Source organism: Anopheles funestus, chromosome 3RL (genome assembly GCF_943734845.2).
Source record: "Anopheles funestus chromosome 3RL, idAnoFuneDA-416_04, whole genome shotgun sequence".
Taxonomy (NCBI): Eukaryota; Metazoa; Arthropoda; class Insecta; order Diptera; family Culicidae; genus Anopheles; species Anopheles funestus.
The window spans coordinates 58240474-58265166 of record NC_064599.1 but is presented as its reverse complement, the minus strand read 5'-3'; the positions used below and the strand labels follow the sequence as shown (position 1 = coordinate 58265166).

The 24693-nt window shown below is 41.4% G+C and overlaps 3 protein-coding genes across 9 annotated transcripts in view; 2 read left to right on the top strand and 1 right to left on the bottom strand.

Annotated features, from left to right (window-relative positions):
* The first annotated feature begins 1257 nt into the window (after nt 1-1257).
* On the top strand, nt 1258-10335 carry LOC125767550 (V-type proton ATPase 16 kDa proteolipid subunit c). The gene is made up of 3 exons (XM_049434233.1): nt 1258-1549; nt 5406-5595; nt 6187-10335. Exons 1-3 carry the CDS (start codon nt 1471-1473, stop codon nt 6389-6391), a joined length of 474 nt encoding a protein of 157 aa, XP_049290190.1. The 5' UTR covers nt 1258-1470; the 3' UTR covers nt 6392-10335.
* A 704-nt stretch (nt 10336-11039) lies between these two features.
* On the top strand, nt 11040-15114 carry LOC125767531 (periodic tryptophan protein 2 homolog). The gene is made up of 7 exons (XM_049434202.1): nt 11040-11391; nt 11457-11569; nt 11648-13453; nt 13525-13672; nt 13969-14368; nt 14450-14666; nt 14759-15114. The coding sequence occupies exons 1-7, from the start codon at nt 11374-11376 to the stop codon at nt 15000-15002; spliced, it is 2946 nt and encodes a 981-aa protein (XP_049290159.1). The 5' UTR covers nt 11040-11373; the 3' UTR covers nt 15003-15114.
* A 2968-nt stretch (nt 15115-18082) lies between these two features.
* LOC125767539 (glycine receptor subunit alpha-2) overlaps nt 18083-24693 on the bottom strand; it is a 48355-nt gene continuing 41744 nt past the window's right edge. For all 7 annotated transcript variants that reach the window (XM_049434213.1, XM_049434214.1, XM_049434216.1 and 4 more), the window contains 3 exons: nt 19060-19356; nt 18748-18977; nt 18083-18661 (listed from right to left, as the gene is read on the bottom strand). In XM_049434213.1, coding sequence (XP_049290170.1) covers nt 18197-18661; nt 18748-18977; nt 19060-19356 — 992 coding nt within the window. In that variant the 3' untranslated portion in view covers nt 18083-18196. The remainder of the gene's footprint in view (nt 18662-18747; nt 18978-19059; nt 19357-24693) is intronic.

The following is a 24693-nucleotide window of genomic DNA, read 5'->3' as shown; positions in this document are numbered from 1 at the left end:
CAGTCTTAATATTAATCCAGGTTATTTAGAATAGAGAGTTGACGTACATCACATGGCGCTACCTTTCCAGCTTAGTCTGTTAGTTAAGTAAGAATTGTGCCACAATGTTTTAACTGTTGTAAGAAAAAAGTGCTAGAGAATCAATCAACTTTAATCAAGACTTGGAAAAGCTCGAATATTTTGGAAAAACGATGGACAATGTTTCATATGTTCATTTATATTTCAAATATTACACAGCGCTGGAATAGAATCGTGTTATCTTAAGAGACATTGAAGCATTGAAGTAGAGCAGCAGGAACTGTAATTGCAATTGTAATCATGGAACAATTCGCAGGTCATATGATGGTAAAGCTAACGAACGGAGATTTCTCCTACGTAATCGCCATGTGATGCGCGCGTATCGTCCGGCTTCATGCATGCGTCAAGCTTAGGGGATTGTCTTCTCAATGCCTCTTAGGGGAGGCATGGGTTGGGGTGGGAAAAAATTGGCAGTTTGCGTGCGCGATACGAAAGACGCTTTACGCAAAAGGGTTGGGAGGCGTTGAACACTTACGGGCACGGGCCTTTTCTGGCCTTGGTTATTTTTTCATCGAAACCTTGCTGACCAAGTGACCATGTAGTGGTTACGGAGTTTTTGGGAATCGATCGAAAGAGTTTTCATTGTAGTAGATCGACAGTTCTTAGGGGAAAGTCGTGAGAAGGGGGGTCTCATGACCAACAATTTTCCCTCTACTGCTGATCGGAACCGTATCGTGTAGTATTGTGATTTTAGATTGCACAATGAATTTGATGTAAATATTTTCTTGCTCGAACAAAATATGTCCCAAGTGTCCAAGGGGTTATTTCATGCATTAATGCTAATTTTATATTTTTAATTTTTTTTAAATAAACTAAAAAAAATGATAATTGTCGCTATGTGCACCTTGTGAAAATTTGAAACAGATAGTTCGAAAATTCGTTGCCATTTTGTTCGAAATTTCCGTTAAATTGTAGAGATTTTGGGATAAACACATGAATTTTGCGTGAAAAACTTTTTGAAACTCATTTTCATAATAAAAATCGATCTAAATTTATCTCAAAATTGAAATACAACGCTGCAAAAACCGCAAATAGACGATTAAAAAAAGCAAATCTTGTTCGAACATTTGACAGTTTTGACAGCGGTTGAATTCGAACATACTTCGGAAATTCGGAGTTATCGCTTCGGTTGGAATTCGGCCATGTTCGGCCTGTTCCGTTTATATATACGTGCGGGTGTGGGCAAATTTTTTTCATTCTTCCTTAAAGTTTTCAGCGAGTGTGTTGTGTCGGTCATCTCTCCCGAGTGTCTCTCTCCTTGTGTGTGTGTCATCAACACCGAGTAGCAGCAGCAGTACGAAGTGAACAGTAAAAGCTGCGCTTCTAAAGGAACAACGACACGGTTCGGTGAAAAGTAACAGCTAGAAAAGAAAAACAAAAAACACTGCAACAATGGCCCTGCCGGAAGAAAACCCCGTCTACTCGCCCTTCTTCGGAGTCATGGGCGCAGCAGCTGCTATCATTTTCAGCGGTAAGAGAAAACACAGAAACCACCCTTCCTTACTGTCGTTGTGTCCGTAACCTGAAGTTTTTCGACGCACCACAATCCGTTCACCACCATTTTGCAATGTAGCGAGGAAAACTCCGTCTTGGGAGTGAAAAATCCGTAATCTTTCCGTCCTTGCTAGTCGCCTTCCCGTAACAAGACCAGCGCCCGTGTCATGTGAGCCCGACCCGTGCTGTGTAGATGTGTGTATGTGTGTGTGTTTGTGCATATTCTTTTGTGTGTGTGTGTATGTGTTAATCTATTATATGTGTGTATGTGTGTGCGCGCAAGTGCCCTCGTGACCACTTTTCGTTTTTGCGCGAATCTTGATGTTCCTTTTCCCTTTTTTTTGCACAAGAGATTCACTTGCAGAGAGGAAAAAAGGCACAGCCCTTGCAAAAAAACACTAGGTCCAATTTAATGTACTTTAATAATGGAAATTTACTGTAAATGAAAAGCGCTCCCATAATGTATCCAATGTAAAAAATAGTGTTTTCCTTTTGTTCAAAAGAATGATTACACAAAGATCCTTCGTTTTCGTTTATGACAACAGCAAATTAGTTAGGTATCAAAGCTGTTACTTTCTGTGATAATTTGTGCGAATTTATGATAGAAAGCGAGAGCAAGAAAGAAGAGAAACGAAGATAAAGAGAGCGAGTGCGTCCTTTGATCGCTGCAAGTGCGTGAAGGAAATAAAATTCATCAAGTGCGTACAGGAGAAATGACACTACTTTGCACTTGAAACACAGTAAAGGAAAAACATAGAAAAGATAAAAAAAAGGCAAAAGTGTACTCCAAGCTGGAAGCTACGGATGGGGAAAGTTGCCAACATTAAGCTAAAGTTTTTTATTGCGAAGGTGTATACACAATTGGGAGAGAAAGAGAGTTTTTGGCGTTTGTGGAGTTCCTTTTCGACGCTTGGATTATTATTGATTTTGGGGCCAAGGACTACTGCGATGGGCTGCGATGGTTCGGTTGTGTGTCCAAGAGAAGGAACAATGTAAGTTCTCTCTCAACCAATAGGTACACACACGCAAATATGCATGGTACACACACACACACAGTGCTGTGGACATAGTGGAAAACATTTTCCATTAATTATGCACAACGTGTGAAAACGGCTTCGGAAGCTGTCAAAGACGAAGCCCCGTGTTTTATCAGCATTTTTTGTTCAAACCAAACTTCCATTTGCATACTTTCGGGGGCGTTTTCTAGTGGGCTCAAGGTACATCACGGGGCACAGAACCACATGACCAGAAATATTGTATTGACCCATAGCGAAGTTGTAATGTTTCCTTTTACAACTGGTTAGCCTACCAGGGACAATATTTGAATTCCCTTTACTACCAAACACATTACAGGCGTGTAATGCAACTGATGTCGCGTGACCTACGAGTACAATATGCTTCCGGAGGAACCATTTTTCCTCATCGGTCAGCCGGGGGCCCTCATTAGAAGTGATTATCTCTGTCACATGATCGACTGCGCTGGAGCCACCACATCTTCTTCCTATTACCCTCAGCCATTGCATCATGAGCCATTCGCGCACCATTGCCGATGGTAGTGATGTGCTGTGATGTTGTTCACATGGGTTTTGTTCGCGAGGCTTTCTCTAGGATAAATACGAATTGCTACTACAGACGATTCAGGATACCTTGACCATGTTTGCAGAAATGAAATGCGTAGGATGTGGAAAGGATTATTGATTTTTCTTCTGACAAAGATTGCTACTCGAAATTGTAATCCTCTTTCTCTCGCTCACTTTCTTGCTCTCTCTCTCTCTCTCTCTCCCTCTTGTTTTTCTTGTTTTATTTTGTATCAGAATGTTTTTAAAATAATTATTTAATGTTTCGTTTGAGGTTTAGCGAACCATATGACTGGAATTGTTGCAGCAAACGGCTGTGCTAACAAACTGAACGTTCGCAGTTAACAGGTTCCTTGATTTTGGAACTTAATGACGTCACTGAATCGATCGATCAGCATTGGCAGAGCTTTGTGAGCTTCCTCAATATCATCTCTCTTTGGAAAGATGCAAACAGTACTGGAAATTGTCAAATTAGAACCATATGATGAGTGCCTTAAAATGTTCCCCAAAAACGTCTGCTGCAGTAGAGAGTAAAATGTTTCCGCTTTTACAAGACTCCCGTCTTGCAAGCTATGAATCAGCATCATTAGTGACAGTTGTCTGTCATTCATAGTGTGGAACGCGCAGTGGTTTCTTGCGTTGTATACGTCCACTGCTATACGCAAACATGTACATTCGGCTCCCATAAGCCTTATCGATGAAACCGCATAGCGAGCCCTAACTGTGCACAGCATTTTTGATATGGTGTCGTACGTTCGTATGGCAGTCATATGACCGATACGATGGCAAAACTGTCACGCTGTCTTTTATGTAGCAAGTGATCATGTGAACGCATAGCTCCGTCTTCCATTGCACGGTGTTTGTAGCCACCACCATCACCACCACTACAAACACATATGTACACCCCATATTATTGTTTCCCAATCCAGGTCGGTCGCAATCGTTCCACAATCATTGTGCGCCTGCTATGCTCATTCGCACCTTTAAATCATGGACATATTTGCATTGGTATTGTTATTGGTTGGCTCTCACCTGTTGTGTGTTGGTGATGCACCGATTGGCACTGAGCAACACGATCTTCACGTGATCATCGCTGTGTTGGAACGAGTTGGAGTGTACAACAACGTCACCACGCATACATACGCAACCGTCGAGACACAGCGGTCCAATGCGTAATGCCGCGCGGAATGCCGTCATGTGACCCCTGTCGGATCATTTTCCATGCATCCGCGCGCACCGGCTCGTCTAGCTGGAAGACCACGTCAGTGGGAATTCAGAATGTTAAACTTTATGCTATGCTTTCCATTTTTATAACTTATGTTTGCAGATGAGCCTAGCTAGACTTTAGAAGAAATGTATCGTTTTTTGAAAGTAGTATTTTATTCAAAATTCGTATGCTGCTAACAGACATCAAGAGTGTTATCACACGATGGATGTTTTTTTTGTGTCCCAAGCGCCTATCAATATTGCTGCGTTGTGGGCCGTAAAGTGCTCTCGGGAATGGACGTCGACGATCGAGAATATGCTAACGTTCCTGTTCAATTTAAAGGCCACGAAAGTGTGTGGAAGCATAAGGGCATCTACAGTGTACGCTGTGCTGTTTATGGAAAGGTGTACGGATGTAGTGATGTGTAGTTGTGAAACGTATCTCACAACTTCTACCCCCGGTGGCTTTGCACAACTTCGATGACTGGCGAGAACAATAAGGTAGAATTTCATCACTCGATGTTTCCTACCTCGGATCCTTCATACACCTTCCGTATGCTTCCGTTCCCATTTTAAGATCTGATCGATAACTATCTTTCAGCTTCTCCCACTACTCGGCGAACAATGATTTATGTTTGCATTGGATCTCCGTACAGGTGTTTCCGTACAGCCTACAAATGGTATGAACGATAGACTAGCGAAACGGAGAGCATATGTAGGTCGTTTTTTTGGAGCTCTTTTCGTGCAACTCCATTACGAAGAGGCGGAAGAGTTGTCAGGATATGCAATTAAATTATCGTTGATAATAAAATAGAACTTTTATAGAAGCGTTTGTTTTTTTCTTTATTCGTCTTAAGAAGAACTAAATGCTTTTCAAAATCCGGTTAAATGTTATATTCGTCTAAGGTGTCTAAGGTGAACTTATCTCCCCCCCTTAGGTTGCAGGTTTACGTCATCCAATATGTTACGCCTTTTTTCCACCAATCGTGCATCCACTTTGAGGAGTCTCGGAATACATTCTCATCATTCTTGTTATGTTCTACATTCCAGCTCTCGGTGCTGCTTATGGTACGGCCAAGTCCGGTACCGGTATTGCCGCCATGTCGGTGATGCGTCCGGAGTTGATCATGAAGTCCATCATTCCCGTTGTCATGGCGGGTATCATTGCCATCTACGGTCTGGTCGTGGCAGTCCTCATCGCCGGTTCCCTGGATGAACCATCGAAATACTCGCTGTACAAGTAAGTATCCTCTTTCAAAAACCATCTCAACGACCGAGGCATATTGCGGTTAGAAGTATTCGCTGCATGCGAAAGAGTCGCAATAATTACACATGGAACTACTTTGCCAATCTTTGAACCACTTTTGGCATGAAAATCGTGTGTGCAAACTTTCACTCTCTGATTATCCTTCGTGTGTGGGTCCTTCTCATTAGGGAAGCCGCCGAAACAAGAGCGAGAGTAGCGAGAGAGAAACGTGTATTTGTTAGGGTGGAGTTTGCGCATTGAAACATCACGATATCGTGAAAATTTAAAACTGAAACCATAATCGGAAACCGAAGGAAGGATATTTACAAAGCTCCATTAACGAGCATGCCATTATTGAAGTCAAATATTTACCCGTAAACACTCCGAACAAATCTTTAGGGTATTTATTGTTGCTTGCAGTAAAACGTTACCTCCTTGTCGAAGCATTTAATCATGGAATCGAATAATTGATATTTATTATACTTCGGTAGTTTGTAATACATCTCTTCTTAACTTTGAGGACGAAAAAAACTTTTCACCATTATATGTACTAATTGTTTTTCTTTTACTTTCTTACGACTGTAGGGGCTTCATTCATCTCGGCGCTGGTTTGGCCGTCGGTTTCTCGGGATTGGCTGCCGGTTTCGCTATCGGTATCGTCGGTGATGCTGGTGTGCGTGGTACTGCCCAGCAGCCCCGACTGTTCGTCGGTATGATTTTGATCCTCATTTTCGCCGAAGTGTTGGGTCTGTACGGTCTTATCGTCGCCATCTACCTGTACACGAAATAAATTAGCACCACCAAACGCTAATTCACGCCACGGGGGGTCCCACGGTGGTTGCGTGGCACCAGCAGTAGTGGGTTCGACCATAGATCAATCAACAACGCAAGTTCTGGAAGCGAAGAAATATGCAATGCAACAAAACATCCCACCATCATCATCATCGCATTCGAGAAGGTACTTCGATCTAGGTTCCCCCGCAACCAAAATTGCCCGTTACTACCATCGATAGGAAAGCAAAACAAAAACCTTTGCCGCAACTAACCTTGTGGGACACCTGTAGACTAGCAGAGTCCCCCGATAAGGGTGCATGTGCACGCATTGCATAACGAAACGAAAAACTGTTCAGCAAGATCAACACCCGATCGCTGCGAACAAAACAGGTGCTGAACATAATTCCTAAAGAAACACATAATTTACATCCTAGGGTAAACAAAAAAAAACAGCAGAACAGCAACACGTAAACGTGACAACCCAACCAACACTAACGGTCTGTCTTACCATATAAGGTTAAGGTAGAAGATCAGAAGCATCCCTCCATCCTTTGCATCTTGATCCTTACCTTGCCTTGTTTGGCGAGACCAAGTTAAGCCTCAATAATGTACTACAACACAAGCTCACCGAGATCAGAGTTTCGCTTCCAACAGCCCGGAAACGTTGTTGCCATAAACCATCCCTGTGAAGAAAGGCTGCACCCGCCGTTTTTGGTTGTGTAAAACAGGCGGCATTAATGAAATCTGAAAACAACTTCCGGAACTAAAACAAAAGACTATTTGTATTTATGTAAAATAATGTGTATTTAATTGTAAACTTAATTTATGTAACATGTAAATTTTCCACACCCAAACTCACTCTCACTCCTACACACGCACACACATACACACACGGATGCGCGAGCACATTTACGCATACACACGTTTTCTGACACACAGACGAACTGCGTAGGGCATACGATTGACGAGAAATCTGCAACCAATGATCAGACAGTGTAGGCACAAATAGAATTGGAAAGGAACAAGCGCTAAGATGCGAAGCAAACAGCTTCCTGTTTGTGCATTGTTGCATTTTGAGGATTTTTTTGTTGTGCGTGTCCTTCAAGGGTACATTTTGTTGGCCCCGCGAGCAGCGCGCACCCTTCGCATTAATCGGCAAGGGTGCCCTAGTGTCCAGGTGTGGAGGTTGTGCCTGTGTTTGGCAGGTGATGTCGCACAGAAGGAATGTTTTTGAGTCTGTGATAAAAGCTTCCATCACGAACCATCACACGGGAAACATTATTGCAAAACGGTAGATGCAAAAGCAAACAACAAAGTAAACGAACTTGGAGGGGTTCACATTAGATCCAGCGACGAGACAGATCGAGAATAAAGGTTTTTCCCCCCTTTCTTTACGGTTTCATACCATAAAAAACTCAACGAATGTTGCGTTTGTGTTATCTTTCGACAAAACGGTTTATGTTCCGTTCTGCGTAATGTCACATCCCGGATGGGCCTTCCGTTGGTTTGCTGGTTGATGTGGGAAGGTAGACTTGTTTGCCAGATAGGAAAGTACAGATGCTCATTCGGTAAAGAAACAAAAAGGGGAAAACCTTTAGGAAACATTGCCAATGCAAGGGGGGATCTAGTTTCTGTTTCAATCTTTTTTGACAAAAAAAGACCGTTCAGTAGATGTTGTCACAACTGTGTGCAGCAAATGAAAAATACAAGAGTATTAGCAAAGTTTTTTGTTTTACGTCCCGGAATCCAACCAACCCGATATTAAGAGGCAGTATACAGGTGGACAACAGACCCGAACCCAGCGCGTGAGTGATGAGTGAGTACATCCTGTGGCAGTGAAGGAGATATGAACCGAGTGCATATAATTGAGCTTAATATCCAGGGTTTTACGTTTTACATAACATCGTAAGAAACCAAATGAATCCAACAACTAAAAGGGAGCTATGCAAAATAAGACGGTAAAACAACAACATTATTCGTCTGCAAAACGTTTAAGGATAAAACTAAAACAGCAAAAAACTGGAAGGGAAACAAACTATACATTCATATGCGTTCGTTACACGTACATGTAGAAATATCGATCATTATTCATCATCATAGGTACGGAAAGAATACAATCGCGAGATGAGACAATTTTCAAAATAAGCTAGGGGAGAGAAGAAACAAAACAGCATTAAAAACATCAGCCAAAAGCAAAAACTAAAAAAAAAGATAGGACAATTGTTTTGGACACGGTACGGAGAAGCTCAAACCACAACATCTAGGGCAACTAATGTCTCTGCGCCGTGCGCTAAATAACGAATCAAGTTCACTGTATGGCGCCACCGGAAAGGGAGCAGAGCGCGATAATAGGGGCTGCATTGTAGGGAGGAATAGTTTACCAAATCAGATCCGGATTTATCGACACCGTCGTTCACCATTTTGGTGGTGGTAAGACCGAACATTTTCTGTGATAAGCGGAAGGTTTGGAATTTCATACACCGATTCGGTGATCGGTTGTCAATTTGCACAAGAACAGATAACAAGAGGAAAGAGAAGACACACATACGCATGAGATACGGCTAACATCTTCGATATCTTATTAAGACCAGACAAAGAGAGAGAGAAGAGAGAAAGAGGAGACAACATAGTAAGAAGAAAGGAAGAACACACGGTATTTCTTCATGGAGAGAGATACCGTGTCCCGCAAGGTCACGATTGCCAACAATCCCGAGTTGCGTGAATTTTGTACATAATCAGGGAAGTGACCATTTCTGGTGCGGAACATCTAACCAGGGAATTACAAGAGAGACAGAAGACATACACACACACACCGATACAAAACGATCGTGAAAATCCCAATGGCCACCGTAATGTGGCTAATCCGCGCCCACAATGTCATGCCAATTAACATCCAAACTATTCAATTATCACCACCATCAACAACAGTTATACCCCCCTGAAGAAGAGTGGTCCATGTGTGTGGTGCGCGGAGAAAAGGCATGGGTAAAAGAAGGCAGTGAAAATTGTGGCAAAATTGTTTCCTCCGATGGCAACAGCAGCAGTGGTCGAAAGCCGATTGAGTCCCTTCCGCGCGTTTAGATGCTGAAATGAACGGAACTGGATGCCATCGACCTAGAGAACCACCGGACAGATTTCTGCTTCGCGAGGAATCAATTTTCCCACGCTCTTTCAACTGTTGGTCCTTCTTTGCGCCTCCGATGTGGTCGCACGGAACAGCTGGATGAAAATTAGTTATTTGTTTTAATCCAGCAGGAGAAATACGCATGCTGGTGAGAATCAAAACTACACGCAGGTGCCATCATCATACCAGGCGCATCTTCCAGCTCCGAAGTCGACATGACTGCAACGACCGAAAACAAAAAAGGAAGGATTTGCAAAGTGAGGAGTTTGTGAGCACAAAACACAAACACAATCTAATTACATCGCACATACCCTCAGGCAAAAGAAAAAAGAACGGAAACGTGCATTAGATTGAAAACTGTTCAATACATACCGTGTTTTGTCGTGAGAGGAAGCTTTAAAGAAAGGAAGATCCTGCTACCGTTAACTAGCTAAAACACCGACTACCTTATCCTGCTATCGTACATTTACTTTTACTGATAAGTTACAAAGTGTGGAACAGTCCCATCTTTTGTTAGACACAATCGACCTTTGTAACATCCTCCACCCGTTGGACAGCAATATTAGGGGTTTTTCGGAGGGGAATGCAAAGGAAGCAGAATAGAATGAATGTAACAACAATCCCCCCGCCGTAGAAAAGGTACAACATTCATCCACTACCGGGGGGTAGTATGTAAAGATCTACCGAAAATAATGACAATTGCGAACATCATCATGAAACACAGCGAGAGAGAGAGAGAGAAAGCGAAAGAGAAGAAATTCAATGAAAAAATGTGAAAAATATGAGAATAAAAAAAAGAAAACAGAAGAAACGAAAAATATCGTAGTCGAATAGAACCATTTCTTGTGTTCCGAAATCTTTCTTAAACATTGGGTAATGTTTAAAACTTGTTGGTCCCGAAAACACTTCCGTCTGGATTCATTTTTCGTCCACATCTATCTCTGATGATCAGCAAAGACAAGAAAAATGTAATAGAAAACTCAATCGAACATGCATATTAAGTACACGATTACACTTTCTTAATATAAGCTTTCTAGCTTTGTTATTAAACAACTTTAAATGGCTCTTGCTCTGCGTCCCTAAAAGAGGAGAAGAGTTTGTTAAATGCTAGCTATGGCTCACACATGATCGATAGTGTGAGTAAATAGGATCAAAAGTTAAGTATTTTTCGTTTCTTTCCTTTCGTAAATGTCTCTTGTTGTTTCGCCAAAGAGCACCGAACATGATTCTTCAACACCAAGAGAGCATCAAACAGAAGAGGTAACATGTACCGCTGGGCGATTATACCGCAAGCAATAAAATTCGAAATCAAAAACGACTTTTTAACACCAAGAGAGCATCCAACGGAGAAGGCTACTTCTATCCTATAGCTGTTACTTTAGCGCTTTCGCTAGTCTCCACAATGATATGATTGTCGCTAGCAGCGGCGACAGCCCGAACTGTTAGCGCTGTCATCATTGTCAAGACATTTTTCTCCAGGAAAATTAGCTTTAGCTTTTTTGAATAATTTTGAAAAAAAAATAAATTAATTTATTTTAATGCGAATTGGTGGAAATAAGTTTCTTTTCATTCAAATAATACTTTAAATAAAAAAAAGAATGAAAAATAATAATTAAAAAATCTTTTAATCTAATTTATCCCTAATTAGTAGTACATCATGACGTGCAGTTGTCCATCACGACTAACCATTGTGCCGTAGGAACGCGGTGGAAAATGAAATGCATGCTTGTTTGTTGTCAACAAAGATCTGTCAAACAAACCAAACATAAACATCAAATTGCCGCACATGGTCTGACGAGAGCATGGTTTCACAGCATTAGAATAGGGTAGCGAGTGTTCAATCTCTAATTTGAGTGGTTTATCGTAAATTTACAATGAAGTTCGCGTATAAGGTAAAAAATAAGGTACCGTGGTGGTTGAATGCGTAATGCTTGAACATGATTTATATGTGTTGCAGTTTAACAATCTCCTTGGAGCAGTGTTCCGGCGTGGCAATCTATTGTTTACTCCTGATGGCTACTCGGTGATAAGTCCGGTAGGAAATCGCATTACCATCTTCGACCTTAAGAAGTAAGTGTAGAAAAAGAAAGAAATATTAACAATACAATTAAAACATTTTCCTTTCATTTTTTTTTGCTTTTGCTACAGCAACAAATCCAACACGTTATGCGTCGAAAGCCAGTACAATTACACCGCGATCGATCTTTCACCGAACGGATGTCTCCTCGTGGTGGTGAACGAGATCGGAGAAGCACAGATGATAAGTATGCTCTCGCAGACAACTATCTACCGGTATAAGTTCCGCGATGAGGTAAAATATCTGCGCTTCAGCCCAGACGGGCGCTATTTTGCCGCTTGCGTCAATACGACTGTGGTGGTGTTTGTAACGCCGGGTGAATCTTCCGGATCGTACGGTTCGTTCGTGGTACATCGTGCGTACGAGGTTGGTTTCGATGAGACGGTGTTTCTCGATTGGGCACCGAACTCTCGTGTGCTTGCCATTGGCTCAAAGGACAACACGGTTCGGCTGCAGAACGTACAGTGGCTCCAAACGTTCCGTCCATTTGTGCTCGGTGGACACCGCGAAGCGATCGTGGGATGTTTCTTCGAGGAGAAAACGCTCGACGTAAACACCGTCAGCAAGGAGGGTTTGCTGATGCTGTGGGAGTGTGCAATGGAGCTAGAAGATTTAGATAAAACTCGCGAAGAATTGGCGGGCGAAACGGAAGAGTCCGCCGGGAAGAAGAAGCGCACCGTCGGCAACGACAGTGACGAGGAGGAAACCTTTACCACTGAGCAGGATCTGGAAGGGGAAGCTGCTGATGGTAAGGAGGTGCTACAGCTGGAGCGACTAAAGGATGCCGCAATGTCCAAAGACGACCAAGAGCGAGATAAACAGGGCAAGCTGATTGCTCGTTCGAAAAGCCATCCGTTCTATTACAAACGGCTTGCGCGTCACTATCTCGCGGATATAGCACGGGCCGAAAACCGAAACGCGTACGTTACTGCGGCTACGTATCATCAAAAGTTGCGCATCCTTGTGCTAGCCTTTTCGACTGGATCGTTCTACCTGTACGAGCTGCCGGACGTGAATCTGATTCACTCGCTGTGCATATCCGACGCGAGCATTGGTTCGGTCAGCTTCAATGATACGGGGGACTGGTTAGCGTTGGGTGTGTCCTCACTCGGCCAACTGCTCGTGTGGGAATGGCAAAGCGAGCAGTACATTATGAAGCAGCAGGAACATTCGCAGGGTATGAATTGCCTATCATACGCACCGGACGGCCATCAGCTAGTCACCGGTGGACAGGATGGCAAGGTAAAGCTGTGGAACGTTACGAGCGGTTTTTGTGTCGTCACATTTGCCGAACACACGGCCTCCGTGATGGCGGTGGAATTTAGTCGGAACAAAAAGTTCCTCGTAAGCGCTTCACTGGATGGTACGGTACGCGCGTACGATGTAATCCGGTACCGCAACTTCCGCACGTTCACCTCACCGGAACCGGTACAGTTTGTATCGGTGGCGATTGATTTCTCCGGTGAGCTGGTTGCTGCTGGTGGGCAGGACGGGTTCGATATATATCTGTGGTCGATGAAGTTGGGACGCTTGTTGGAGGTGCTGAGTGGCCATGAAGGACCGATCGTCTCGTTAGCCTTTTCACCGGTCGCTGCATCGTCGGCAATGGTTTCCGGTTCGTGGGATCAAACGATACGCATATGGAATTGTTTGGAGGCTTCCGAAGCGAACGAAACGATACCGGTGGGATCGGACGTAGTTTGTGTGGCGTTTAAGCCGGACGGGGAAGAGGTAGCGGTATCTACACTGAACGGTAATATTACCGTGTTTCACGTAAAGACGGCCGAACAGGTGGCATCCATCGAAGGCCGAAAGGACATGGAGGGTAGCATCTCCAAGTCGGACATAATTTCAGCCAAAAAGAATCTAATGGGCAGGTAAGTCAACCTGGACTTATGGTGATTGTACGGAATTGATTCTAATTTTTGTTTTGTTTTTCCCCGTTCAGAGCTTTTATGTCGATCTGCTATTCGGCGGATGGAGAATGTTTGCTTGCAGGTGGTAAATCTAAATACGTCTGCATCTATAACGTGAAGGAGGGCATCCTGTTGAAAAAGTTTCAAATTACGCAAAACCGCAGCTTGGACGGAATGGATGTAAGTACGAATTTGATTGGGATGAAGGAAACATTACACAGAACAATTATAGAAAACAAGAAAAAAAGTGGAGTAGGAAACTCTATTACTCTTAAATAGGAAAGAAAATTTGTGTTCCTTCCTTTGTTGTTTTCCTTTAAGGATAATTTCCTAGTTCCGATCGCTCGATTTGAAGATCGAAAGAAACTTACTTTCCTTCCCGATCTAAATTTATTCAGGAAAACCCATATGTGTGGCAGTAACACTTGCCATTACAATTAATATTATTTATTTTTCTTCCACTACCATTTCCATAGGAATACATAAACCGGCGCAAACTGACGGAGTTTGGCAATATAGCGCTGATCGAGGAGCGTGAAGAGCTGGAAGGTGGTAATGTGGCGCTGAAATTACCAGGCGCAACGAAAGGTGATATGGCTGCCAGAAACGTGCTGCCGGAGGTGAAGGTAGATTGCGTTCGGTTTTCACCTTCCGGTCAATCTTGGTCAGCCGTTTCGACGGAAGGTTTGCTCGTGTACGCCCTGCACAAGGGCGTTGTGTTCGATCCGTACCAACTGTCGACGGAGGTAACACCGCGGGCAACACGCAATCTACTGCACAAAGAGCAAAACTACGGTGGTGCACTACTGATGGCATTAAAGCTGAACGAAACCACACTCATACAGGAGGTGCTAGAAAGTGTACCTTACCTTGATAGTAGGTTTTTTGTAATGGAATGTAGACGTGATATGGAACGCTGTAAATAATTGTATTTTCCTTTGCAACAAATATTTACAGTCGAGCTGGTGATTGGTTCGCTGCCGGATGATTATGCCCTTCGTACGTTGCAGTTTGTTGCGAAGCATGTAGGCACTAGCCAACATATCGAATTCTATCTACGGTGGTCAAATTTGCTACTCACGAGACTCGGCCAAGTCGATTCACTGCTCGATGCGCAAACATTAGTGACGCTGCACCAGAATCTGAACCGAAAGTATGAACAACTCAACAAAATGTAAGTAAATTAGTTGTTTTCTAATGGTGAAACCCAACTGCAGAAAGCAGGACAGACGCGTTTTATCGGTCGTATGTTTTGTTTATTTCAAGTTGCGATTTCAACAAGTACACGCTGCAGGTCCTGAAAGCACTTTCCATCTCGAACACTTCATCGAAAAAGGTATCGAAACTCGATGAACAAAATGGAACGAAACACGACAGCGAACAAAATGGTAACGCATCATCGGAGGATGAAAATGAATGGATGTTGATAAAGCAAACGGCAGCGTTGAGTAATGCAAAGGCCAACAGTTCCGACGATGAAAGCGATGCATCAATGGACGATGAGAATTAGTATGCAAAAAAGGTGCTAATTTAGCTGTTGCAAAATGCCGAAAGAAACGCACCGAGTGGAAAGCACGAGTAAGCGTAAATAAAATAAGCTAAACAACATGTACAAATATTAAGATGTTGGTATTCCAAGTTAATGGAAGAGAGAGAGAGAGAACGATGGCTCTGCGTTTGTTCGAAAAAAAAAACGTTGAAGGTAAATATCGGATCATTTTCTTTCATCTCCAATTCATCGTTTTACTAACCAATCGGTATCGAACTGTTTTCGGTATATTTCTTTTTTAAGTTTCTTACTGCTAAACTATTATTTTCTTCCATTTTCTTCTCTTACAGCGCACTCATTCTTTCCCCCAGTTCTAGGTAACTTATATTACTTATTCCGAACGTTATAAAATATCTCGCTGAATGTAAAAGGGTGACGAAAACAGAAACAAAAGACATAACAACTGTGGCTCTTTTAACAAGGGTTTAGTCTTTCAAGCGTGTCGTTAATATCGCTGGTAAAAAGCAAAACCCAGGAAACAGGAGGTGAGGAAAAAACATTTGGTGAGAGGGGTATAGTTCTTTTCTACTGTTATGTTTCGGTTATTACACTATCGGGTAGCACTGTTTTGCACGGTAGCATTTTGTTTGATTTTGTTTTTTGAAGCTCAGTTTCTATCGTTACTTAAATGTCTTTATTTACATTGTGTACTGCACCAATGCATATAATTGTTACTGTTTTGTTTTCATTTTTAGTTTCTTTTCGGGTTCTTTCGGGGTTTTTTTTGTTGGTGTTGCAGCATCAAACGAAAGCCGGGTATGTATGCCATCTATGTAGCTATTTAGCATTGTACGCGTGTTTGTTCGGTGTGTTTGACTTAAATTGCATTTTGCTTTACGGTTTATTGATTTATTATGTTCTGTATCTTTCATATGAAATGCACTATGGTGTTTATTCATTTACTTATTTTTTTTGTTTGTTTATCTGAATAACTTCAACCACCACCTCTCTCAAACAATCTGATTCCGTTTGCCGCCTGTCCAAGCTTTTGTCGATTGCATAGGTGTTTGCTTATCTTCTTTGTTTGCTGGTCTATTTTATTGTTTCCGTTTTAAATTTCTTTCTAGCTAATAGTTATCACAATGATTTGCGATTCAATTTTGTGTACACAAGTGTTCGTTGCAGGCAAGCGCTGAATGCTGCTCGCAAATTACCGCCGATACTACACGAACGGGTACGCCTTATTGTTTTGCTTTTACGTTCGAAAAGGCATTACGTTTTTGTTTTAGTTGCTACTTTTAGTATGTATTGGTGTCTTCACTTAATTCGTAGCGTTTAATGTGGCGCTGTGAAATATCACACCAATTGTAAGAAAGAATAAGTCACAACAAGAAAAGTTCAGTGGTTTAAAGGTTTAAAGAGGACTACTCATGGGAAGAAGTGCGCGATGGAGACGTATATGAAAAGCTTGCAAACTGCCATATTGATAAAAAGCTTGAAGTAGGAATACCTTTACTTTGAGTCCAACATGAACACTTATATTGGTGTGACTTTTAGTCCAAAATGAATCTACTAAGACAATCAAAAAAGGGCTTTGAGAATTTCGAGTGCCTCATTCTTAAAAGCTCGATAAGCTTGGATGAGATAACAAAAGACTTCAATGCTTCATATGTGGCATTGACGTCTATCAAGTGATGGTACAGCTAGAGACCATCTTTTCCAATATTTGGCGCGTATAATGAAGAACTAACGAGTAGTTGATTATTCATGCCAGACAATTTCCTGCTATCTCTCTGCAGGATTGTGAACAATTTCTTGTAGCAGACAGCCAACACTGTAAGTTGATCTATTTAGTTCGGCTACTGCTTCGCAGAAAGAAACGTTAAAACGCCACGAATTAAATACAAGAACCAATAAGTGCACCGATAACAGTTGTCCTTTTATTTTACTTTTTTTACTGCATTAATGCATCGCTCCTGTTTTGCGTTCCCCCTTTACAGGCATCCTAAGTAAAAACGGGATGCAAAAGGTTGTCGCTTTCGGGCTTAGACAAACAATAATAGTGGAATAAAGTTTTCCTTTTTTTGTGAAAGGCACAGCGTTTGATGCTTAGTTTCGTAATTTAATCCATTTCTCTTCTTTTCACACTGTCACTGCCATTCTGACGCGCCACGCGAATTGTTTGTGTGTGTGTGTGTGTGCTTTTGTTAAGTTTTTTTCATGCAATTTGTTGTCCTCCCGTCGCGCATTTAACACTAAGACGTACTTAAATATATAAGGTACTTATTGCTTTCACAGCTGCTGTTTAAATTCTACTGCCTTTTTTTGTAGTTCTTGTACATATGAACAACTACACTAACACTACTAGGTTTTTGGATGCAGCTTGTAGCTGCGCGGTGCCTTCTTCGCTAGCTTTAACGGTTTTCGATCTTCAAAATGTACAATCCTTTTGCAAACACGTTTGCGTGCGTGTATCGTCATTCTGCGCCGCGGTGTGCGTATGCGTGTGGCTTCCACTTCACGTCACTAGTAATGCACGTATTATGATATTGTCCTGGGCCAGCTTTATTGCTGTGTATGCCTGCGAGCTTGGTGATAGCGCCTACGGCGTCCTAGTAGCTAAAGTGGTCGTAAATAACCTTTTTCTTTTGTTGTTAATGTGTGTTGATTTACTTTCAACTTCAATTGTGGTGTTTCCATTCTAAAACGTTTCGAAAGAATTCGTCGCTTGCAGACAGTTGGAAAGATAAATTAATCCTAACGAGCTGTTACAGCAAATAACATTTCACCTTCGCTTGTCGTTGTAGTTTTATATATAATAAAGCTTTCTTTTGTTTTACCTATCTTCCTACCTAGTCTTTGCAGCGTTCTGCTTCACTTTTGCTTTTTTGCTTACTTGCTAGCCGTGTAAGATTGTGGAAACCTGGTGGTAGTAATGTGTATTATTTTGTGCGATTTTTTGCTTAGAACGTTGCCAGAGAAGCGACTCCGTCGGACTGCACGTGCTGCTTGAGTATTTGAATTAGATTCGCTTTAGTAACCCTGCAAAACATTGACCCGTCCTTAACGGTGTTTCAGCTGCACGGTTTCCGCAACCCCCCCCCCCCCCCCCTCCCCCCTCCAATGGATCTGGTTGAGCGTAGTATTATGTTTGAACCCCATAAAGCGCCCCTTCTTTTATGTGCCAGCAGTTTTGAGAGCCTTCCGGTCCCATATTACGAGGTTTTAAAAATCAGGATCGGCCAATAAAGCACGACGAAGACGAGAAACAGACCGGGAAAGATGACGCGCGACATCTTGTCGATCTCGCGCCACATGATCTTCTCGATGCCGGTGTCCGTGTCGGTCCAGGCAACGGACAGGATGCTTTGACGGCGTGTCGGTTGTTTGGTTGGTGGAAGCGGTGGCTGTGGGCCACCATTCCCTTGCAGTGACACCTGGCCCGGTGTGGTTGGCGTTTGGGTAGGTTTTCGGGGCCGTACGTTCACCGTACCGCCTTCCCAGTTGGCCACCGTACCGACGCACTGTCCCTTCTCCATCGCGCTGATGCGCATCGGTAACACTTTCGGTACCTTGTTCACCTGATACTGGTACTGCACGTCCAGCACCTTGACGACAACAAACTCCCCGAGCGCTGAGAATACGAACAGCATGCAACCGGCCATCCACAGGTCGAGTGCCTTAACTCAAGATAATTCCAAACAAAACAATAAGGAATTGATTATTAGAAGCAGTTCTCTTGCTAGCTGAAGCCCGGAGATCTTACTTTCACGTATGCTACCGGTGGAATGTCAGCTCGCATCCCGGTAAACATAGTCACGAGCGTCAGCATGCAGGTGACGAGCAGCGTTACCCGACCCGGTATCGCATCCAGACCAAGCCAGAAGCTAAACCAGGACAGCATTACCACGAGTGATGACGGTGCAAACGTCTGTATTAAATGATGTCCAATCTGACGCTCGAACCGAAAGTATACAGCTAGACGGGAAAAGTTCCCTAAAGGAAATAAGAGCAGCAAGATGTCTGAGTACTTGCAAGAGGTTTTAACATTCAAAATATAGGATCTTTATACCCGTACCATACTTTTCCGGCATATAACCGTCCGTCTCCTCGAGCTGCAACGGTTGTCCAAGGTTGTACTGGAGCAGCTTTAGCTCTGGATTGATCGTCACACCGTTGTCTGCCCACTTGAGCCGAATCTTTTGGTTGTGGTACGAGAAGCTTTCGATGTAGATTGGACAGATTTGGATATCCATCGGGTACAGCTGGAACTCCATCTGGCAGGCAATGATGGCATGCATCATGCAGGCGTACCGTACAGTGGAGTTTTTGTAGAGCGTCACCGACGAGAACTTGTGCGTGAGTGTTGCAATTTCTGGTTGATAGAGCATAACGAATGTGGTTTGTCTATTAGTGAGCAATGGTAAGTGGTTTTATCTCTGTCGACAACTATATCGTTTGCCGTCGTTTTTGTGGATGATGAAATGAATTACACAAGGTGGTGGGGAGAGAGTTTCAACAAAAGGCTCTCCTTAAACAAAGGGGAAACATTTACAAACTTAGGTAACATAAATGTGTAAAAGAAAACGGAAGAAAGGCGCATTTTTTGTCACTCCTAGCTGTTGGAGATCGTTGATCATGTGTGGAACACATGAAATTGTCCCTAGCTGTGTTCTAACTTCTGCAAACTTCGTGCCCCGAACATTACTGATATAGTTGCAGATATCAAATAAATATCAACCAATCACTTCATGAGCTTTTCAGAGAAAAAAAAACCATCTCATTCGTGCATAACACAAAATAACGCAAACAATCGAAGCTAACCGTTCGTCTATAGCTGCTTTTAAGAAGCTGAAATAAAAAAAGAAAAATGACAAATCATCTTAACAGCAGAAATAAAAATGCTAAACCGTTCCCCACAAAACAAAACAAATCCTCAATGTAGCAACTCATTTACCAGCACCAGCAGCAGCAGCAACAGCAGCAGCATAAATTCCTGTTTAAAACAGCAAAAAGCAGCAACGAAACAACGAAACATTGACGAACAGGTGTTACACGTGTGATATGGTAGATGTGGACTAGATGCTTATGGTGATCGTGCACTACTTGCCGGTGTTACTACAAATATCGTACTGGAGAGACGTTGCATTATCCTACCGGAGACGTATATGAGATCGCTGAAGATGAGTGTACAGATACAAATGTGTGTTTGTGATCGCTTCGAATGTATATACGTGTATGTGTGAGTAGGTGAGAGTGTGTGTGTGTGTTTTTTCCCGGTGTTCCGATTCCTCGGTTCCGTGACGCCATCTTGTTCACTTTTGGGTACACTCACCTTGCTGACGCATGGCCGTCATGCAGCTGATCTTGCCACACAACACCCTATTCATACCTTCATTAATAAATGTTTGACCTGCGAATGAGGGTATGAGGGCTAACGTGAGCTTTTGCGATAAATCGTACGAACGAACGCTTCCCGTTGACCAGACTACATACTGATCGGATCGGTAGGGATTGTTCTTATTTGGAAGAATTGTTCTGCGTTTTCTTTGCTGTTTGCTAGTTGCTGTTGCTGCTAGTGTTGCGATGTTGCGTGTAGCGGCCGAAAGGAATTGATACCATTCGTTGTGTACAGAAGTATAAAGCTCTCTTGTGCGTGTATGTTCAAACATTAAAAAGGGAACGAAAGGGTGCCAAGAAGAACTAGAAGCTGCTGTTGTTGCCGTGGCATCTACGAAAGCACAGGATAAACTTAGCTTAGGTTGACTGTTGTTAACTTACTGATTTGTTCAAAGTTAGGGTTAGCTTGTATTATACCATGCATTACTGAATGTACCAGGTTTTGATTTGATAATATTTGATAATATTTGAAGGTGTTTAAGACTGTCAACTTGTCAAAGCTTCCACGAAGTTTCGCGGATTACTCTTAGATCCAGATCGGTTTTGCACTCGGTGACCAAGAACTTTCCTAAGCGCACAGACTAATGGGAAGATCTCAGTCCTCAGCAATGTTCCACTGCATACTTCCGACTAGTGTTGGGTCAAGTAGCTCATTTGCAAGAGCGGAGCGCACCGCTCTCGCTCTCTAAAGTGTGTGGTGAGTTTGAAGTAGCTCCACACGGGTGCGCTGCACACTGGAGCGATTGTGCGATGCGCTCTCAGGAGCGAAGTTTCGCACCACAAGGAGCGCTGCACGCAGGAGCGATTCCTGCGATACAGCTACCTCTTTTTCCCGTGAGCTGTGCGGGAGCTCGCACAATAAGATGACCGGAGCGATTGAAATACCTCTTTCGCTCTTGACCCACTAGCTATAGCCTTAGAAACTATTCAAATTTTTTGAATTTCTTTTATTTTTTTGTTATTTTTTATTCTTTTTTTTCTTTTAAATCATTATTTGAATGAAAAGAAACTTATTGCAAAAAAATTCGCATTCAAATATATCACATTTATAAATTTTGCTGAATTGCAGAAAAATGAGGAAAATTTTACAATTTCTCAAACAGGGTATGGACCTTGGTTCCTCAAATAACTTCTGGCACAGATATCTGAGGGCATGGCTGTGCGAGAAGAAAATGTAGCCATTGGTGCCATCTATCGATCACAAGTTAAAGATTGGCGATCCGTTGGATACCGACCGAGTTATAGACAAAACTTGGTGCAAAAATGAGGAAAATTTTACATTTTCTCAAACAGGGTAAGGAACTTGGTTCCTCAAATAACTTCTGGCACAGACATCTGAGGGCATGGCCGTCCAAGAAGAAAATGTAGCCATTGTTGCCATCTATCGACCACAGGTTAAAGATTGGTGATCCGTGGGATACCAACCGAGTTATAGACAAAACTTGGTGCAAAAATGAGGAAAATTTTACATTTTCACAAACAGGGTAAGGAACTTGGTTCCTCGAATAACTTCTGGTGCAAAAATGAGCCTTATGAAATTTTCAAATGTTTATATTTTTTAATTTTTTTATAATTTTGTATTATTGTTTTATGTAAAGTATTATTTTAGTGAAGAGAAACTTATTTCAACCAATTGGCATTAAAAAAAATCAATTTAAATTTTTTTGCAAAATTTCTCAAAAAAATGGCAAGGGGTACCCCTTATGAAATTTTCGAGTGGAAATTTTTTTTGAAATTTTTTTCTGATTTTTTATTCTTTTTTTAACTTAAAGCATTATTTGAGTGAAAAGAAACTTATTGCAACAAATTCGCATTAAATTATATCACATTTATAAATTTTGCTGAATTGCAGAAAAATGAGGAAAATTTTACAATTTCTCAAACAGGGTATGGACCTTGGTTCCTCAAATAACTTCTGGCACAGACATCTGAGGGCATGGCCGTCCAAGAAGAAAATGTAGCCATTGGTGCCATCTATCGATCACAAGTTAAAGATTGGCGATCCGTTGGATACCGACCGAGTTATAGACAAAACTTGGTGCAAAAATGAGGAAAATTTTACATTTCCACAAACAGGGTAAGGAACTTGGTTCCTCAAATAACTTCTGGCACAGACATCTGAGGGCATGGCCGTCCAAGAAGAAAATGTAGCCATTGGTGCCATCTATCGACCACAAGTTAAAGATTGGCGATCCGTTGGATACCGACTGAGTTATAGGCAAAACTTGGTGCAAAAATGAGCCTTATGAAATTTTCAAATGTTTATATTTTTTAATTTTTTTATAATTTTTTTATTATTTTTTTATGTAAAGTATTATTTTAGTGAAGAGAAACTTATTTCAACCAATTGGCATTAAAAAAAATCAATTTAAATTTTTTTGCAAAATTTCTCAAAAAAATGGCAAGGGGTACCCCTTATGAAATTTTCGAGTGGAAAATTTTTTTGAATTTTTTTTCTGATTTTTTATTCTATTTTTAACTTAAAGCATTATTTGAGTGAAAAGAAACTTATTGCAACAAATTCGCATTCAAATATATCACATTTATAAATTTTGCTGAATTGCAGAAAAATGAGGAAAATTTTACAATTTCTCAAACAGGGTATGGACCTTGGTTCCTCAAATAACTTCTGGCACAGACATCTGAGGGCATGGCCGTCCAAGAAGAAAATGTAGCCATTGGTGCCATCTATCGACCACAGTTTAAAGATTGGCGATCCGTTGGATACCGACCGAGTTATAGACATAACTTGGTGCAAAAATGAGGAAAATTTTACATTTTCTCAAACAGGGTATGGAACTTGGTTGCTCGAATAACTTCTGACACAGACATCTGAGGGCATGGTCGTCCAAGAAGAAAATATAGCCATTGGTGCCATCTATCGACCACAGGTTAAAGATTGGCGATCCGTTTAATACCGACCGAGTTATAGGCAAAACTTGGTGCAAAAATGAGCTTTATGAAATTTTCAAATGTTTATATTTTTTAATTTTTTTATAATTTTGTATTATTGTTTTATGTAAAGTATTATTTTAGTGAAGAGAAACTTATTTCAACCAATTGGCATTAAAAAAAATCAATTTAAATTTTTTTGCAAAATTTCTCAAAAAAATGGCAAGGGGTACCCCTTATGAAATTTTCGAGTGGAAATTTTTTTTGAAATTTTTTTCTGATTTTTTATTCTTTTTTTAACTTAAAGCATTATTTGAGTGAAAAGAAACTTATTGCAACAAATTCGCATTAAATTATATCACATTTATAAATTTTGCTGAATTGCAGAAAAATGAGGAAAATTTTACAATTTCTCAAACAGGGTATGGACCTTGGTTCCTCAAATAACTTCTGGCACAGACATCTGAGGGCATGGCCGTCCAAGAAGAAAATGTAGCCATTGGTGCCATCTATCGATCACAAGTTAAAGATTGGCGATCCGTTGGATACCGACCGAGTTATAGACAAAACTTGGTGCAAAAATGAGGAAAATTTTACATTTCCACAAACAGGGTAAGGAACTTGGTTCCTCAAATAACTTCTGGCACAGACATCTGAGGGCATGGCCGTCCAAGAAGAAAATGTAGCCATTGGTGCCATCTATCGACCACAAGTTAAAGATTGGCGATCCGTTGGATACCGACTGAGTTATAGGCAAAACTTGGTGCAAAAATGAGCCTTATGAAATTTTCAAATGTTTATATTTTTTAATTTTTTTATAATTTTTTTATTATTTTTTTATGTAAAGTATTATTTTAGTGAAGAGAAACTTATTTCAACCAATTGGCATTAAAAAAAATCAATTTAAATTTTTTTGCAAAATTTCTCAAAAAAATGGCAAGGGGTACCCCTTATGAAATTTTCGAGTGGAAAATTTTTTTGAATTTTTTTTCTGATTTTTTATTCTATTTTTAACTTAAAGCATTATTTGAGTGAAAAGAAACTTATTGCAACAAATTCGCATTCAAATATATCACATTTATAAATTTTGCTGAATTGCAGAAAAATGAGGAAAATTTTACAATTTCTCAAACAGGGTATGGACCTTGGTTCCTCAAATAACTTCTGGCACAGACATCTGAGGGCATGGCCGTCCAAGAAGAAAATGTAGCCATTGGTGCCATCTATCGACCACAGTTTAAAGATTGGCGATCCGTTGGATACCGACCGAGTTATAGACATAACTTGGTGCAAAAATGAGGAAAATTTTACATTTTCTCAAACAGGGTATGGAACTTGGTTGCTCGAATAACTTCTGACACAGACATCTGAGGGCATGGTCGTCCAAGAAGAAAATATAGCCATTGGTGCCATCTATCGA

Bases quoted from the DNA above. Each gene is read 5' to 3' on its own strand.
- LOC125767531 (XM_049434202.1), top strand. The intron at 11,570-11,647 runs GTAAGTGTAGAA...CTTTTGCTACAG, and splicing joins ACCATCTTCGACCTTAAGAA to CAACAAATCCAACACGTTAT. The intron at 14,369-14,449 runs GTAGGTTTTTTG...AAATATTTACAG, and splicing joins AAGTGTACCTTACCTTGATA to TCGAGCTGGTGATTGGTTCG.
- LOC125767550 (XM_049434233.1), top strand. From the start codon at position 1,471: ATGGCCCTGCCGGAAGAAAACCCCGTCTACTCGCCCTTCTTCGGAGTC. The intron at 1,550-5,405 runs GTAAGAGAAAAC...TCTACATTCCAG, and splicing joins AGCTGCTATCATTTTCAGCG to CTCTCGGTGCTGCTTATGGT. The intron at 5,596-6,186 runs GTAAGTATCCTC...TTACGACTGTAG, and splicing joins TCGAAATACTCGCTGTACAA to GGGCTTCATTCATCTCGGCG.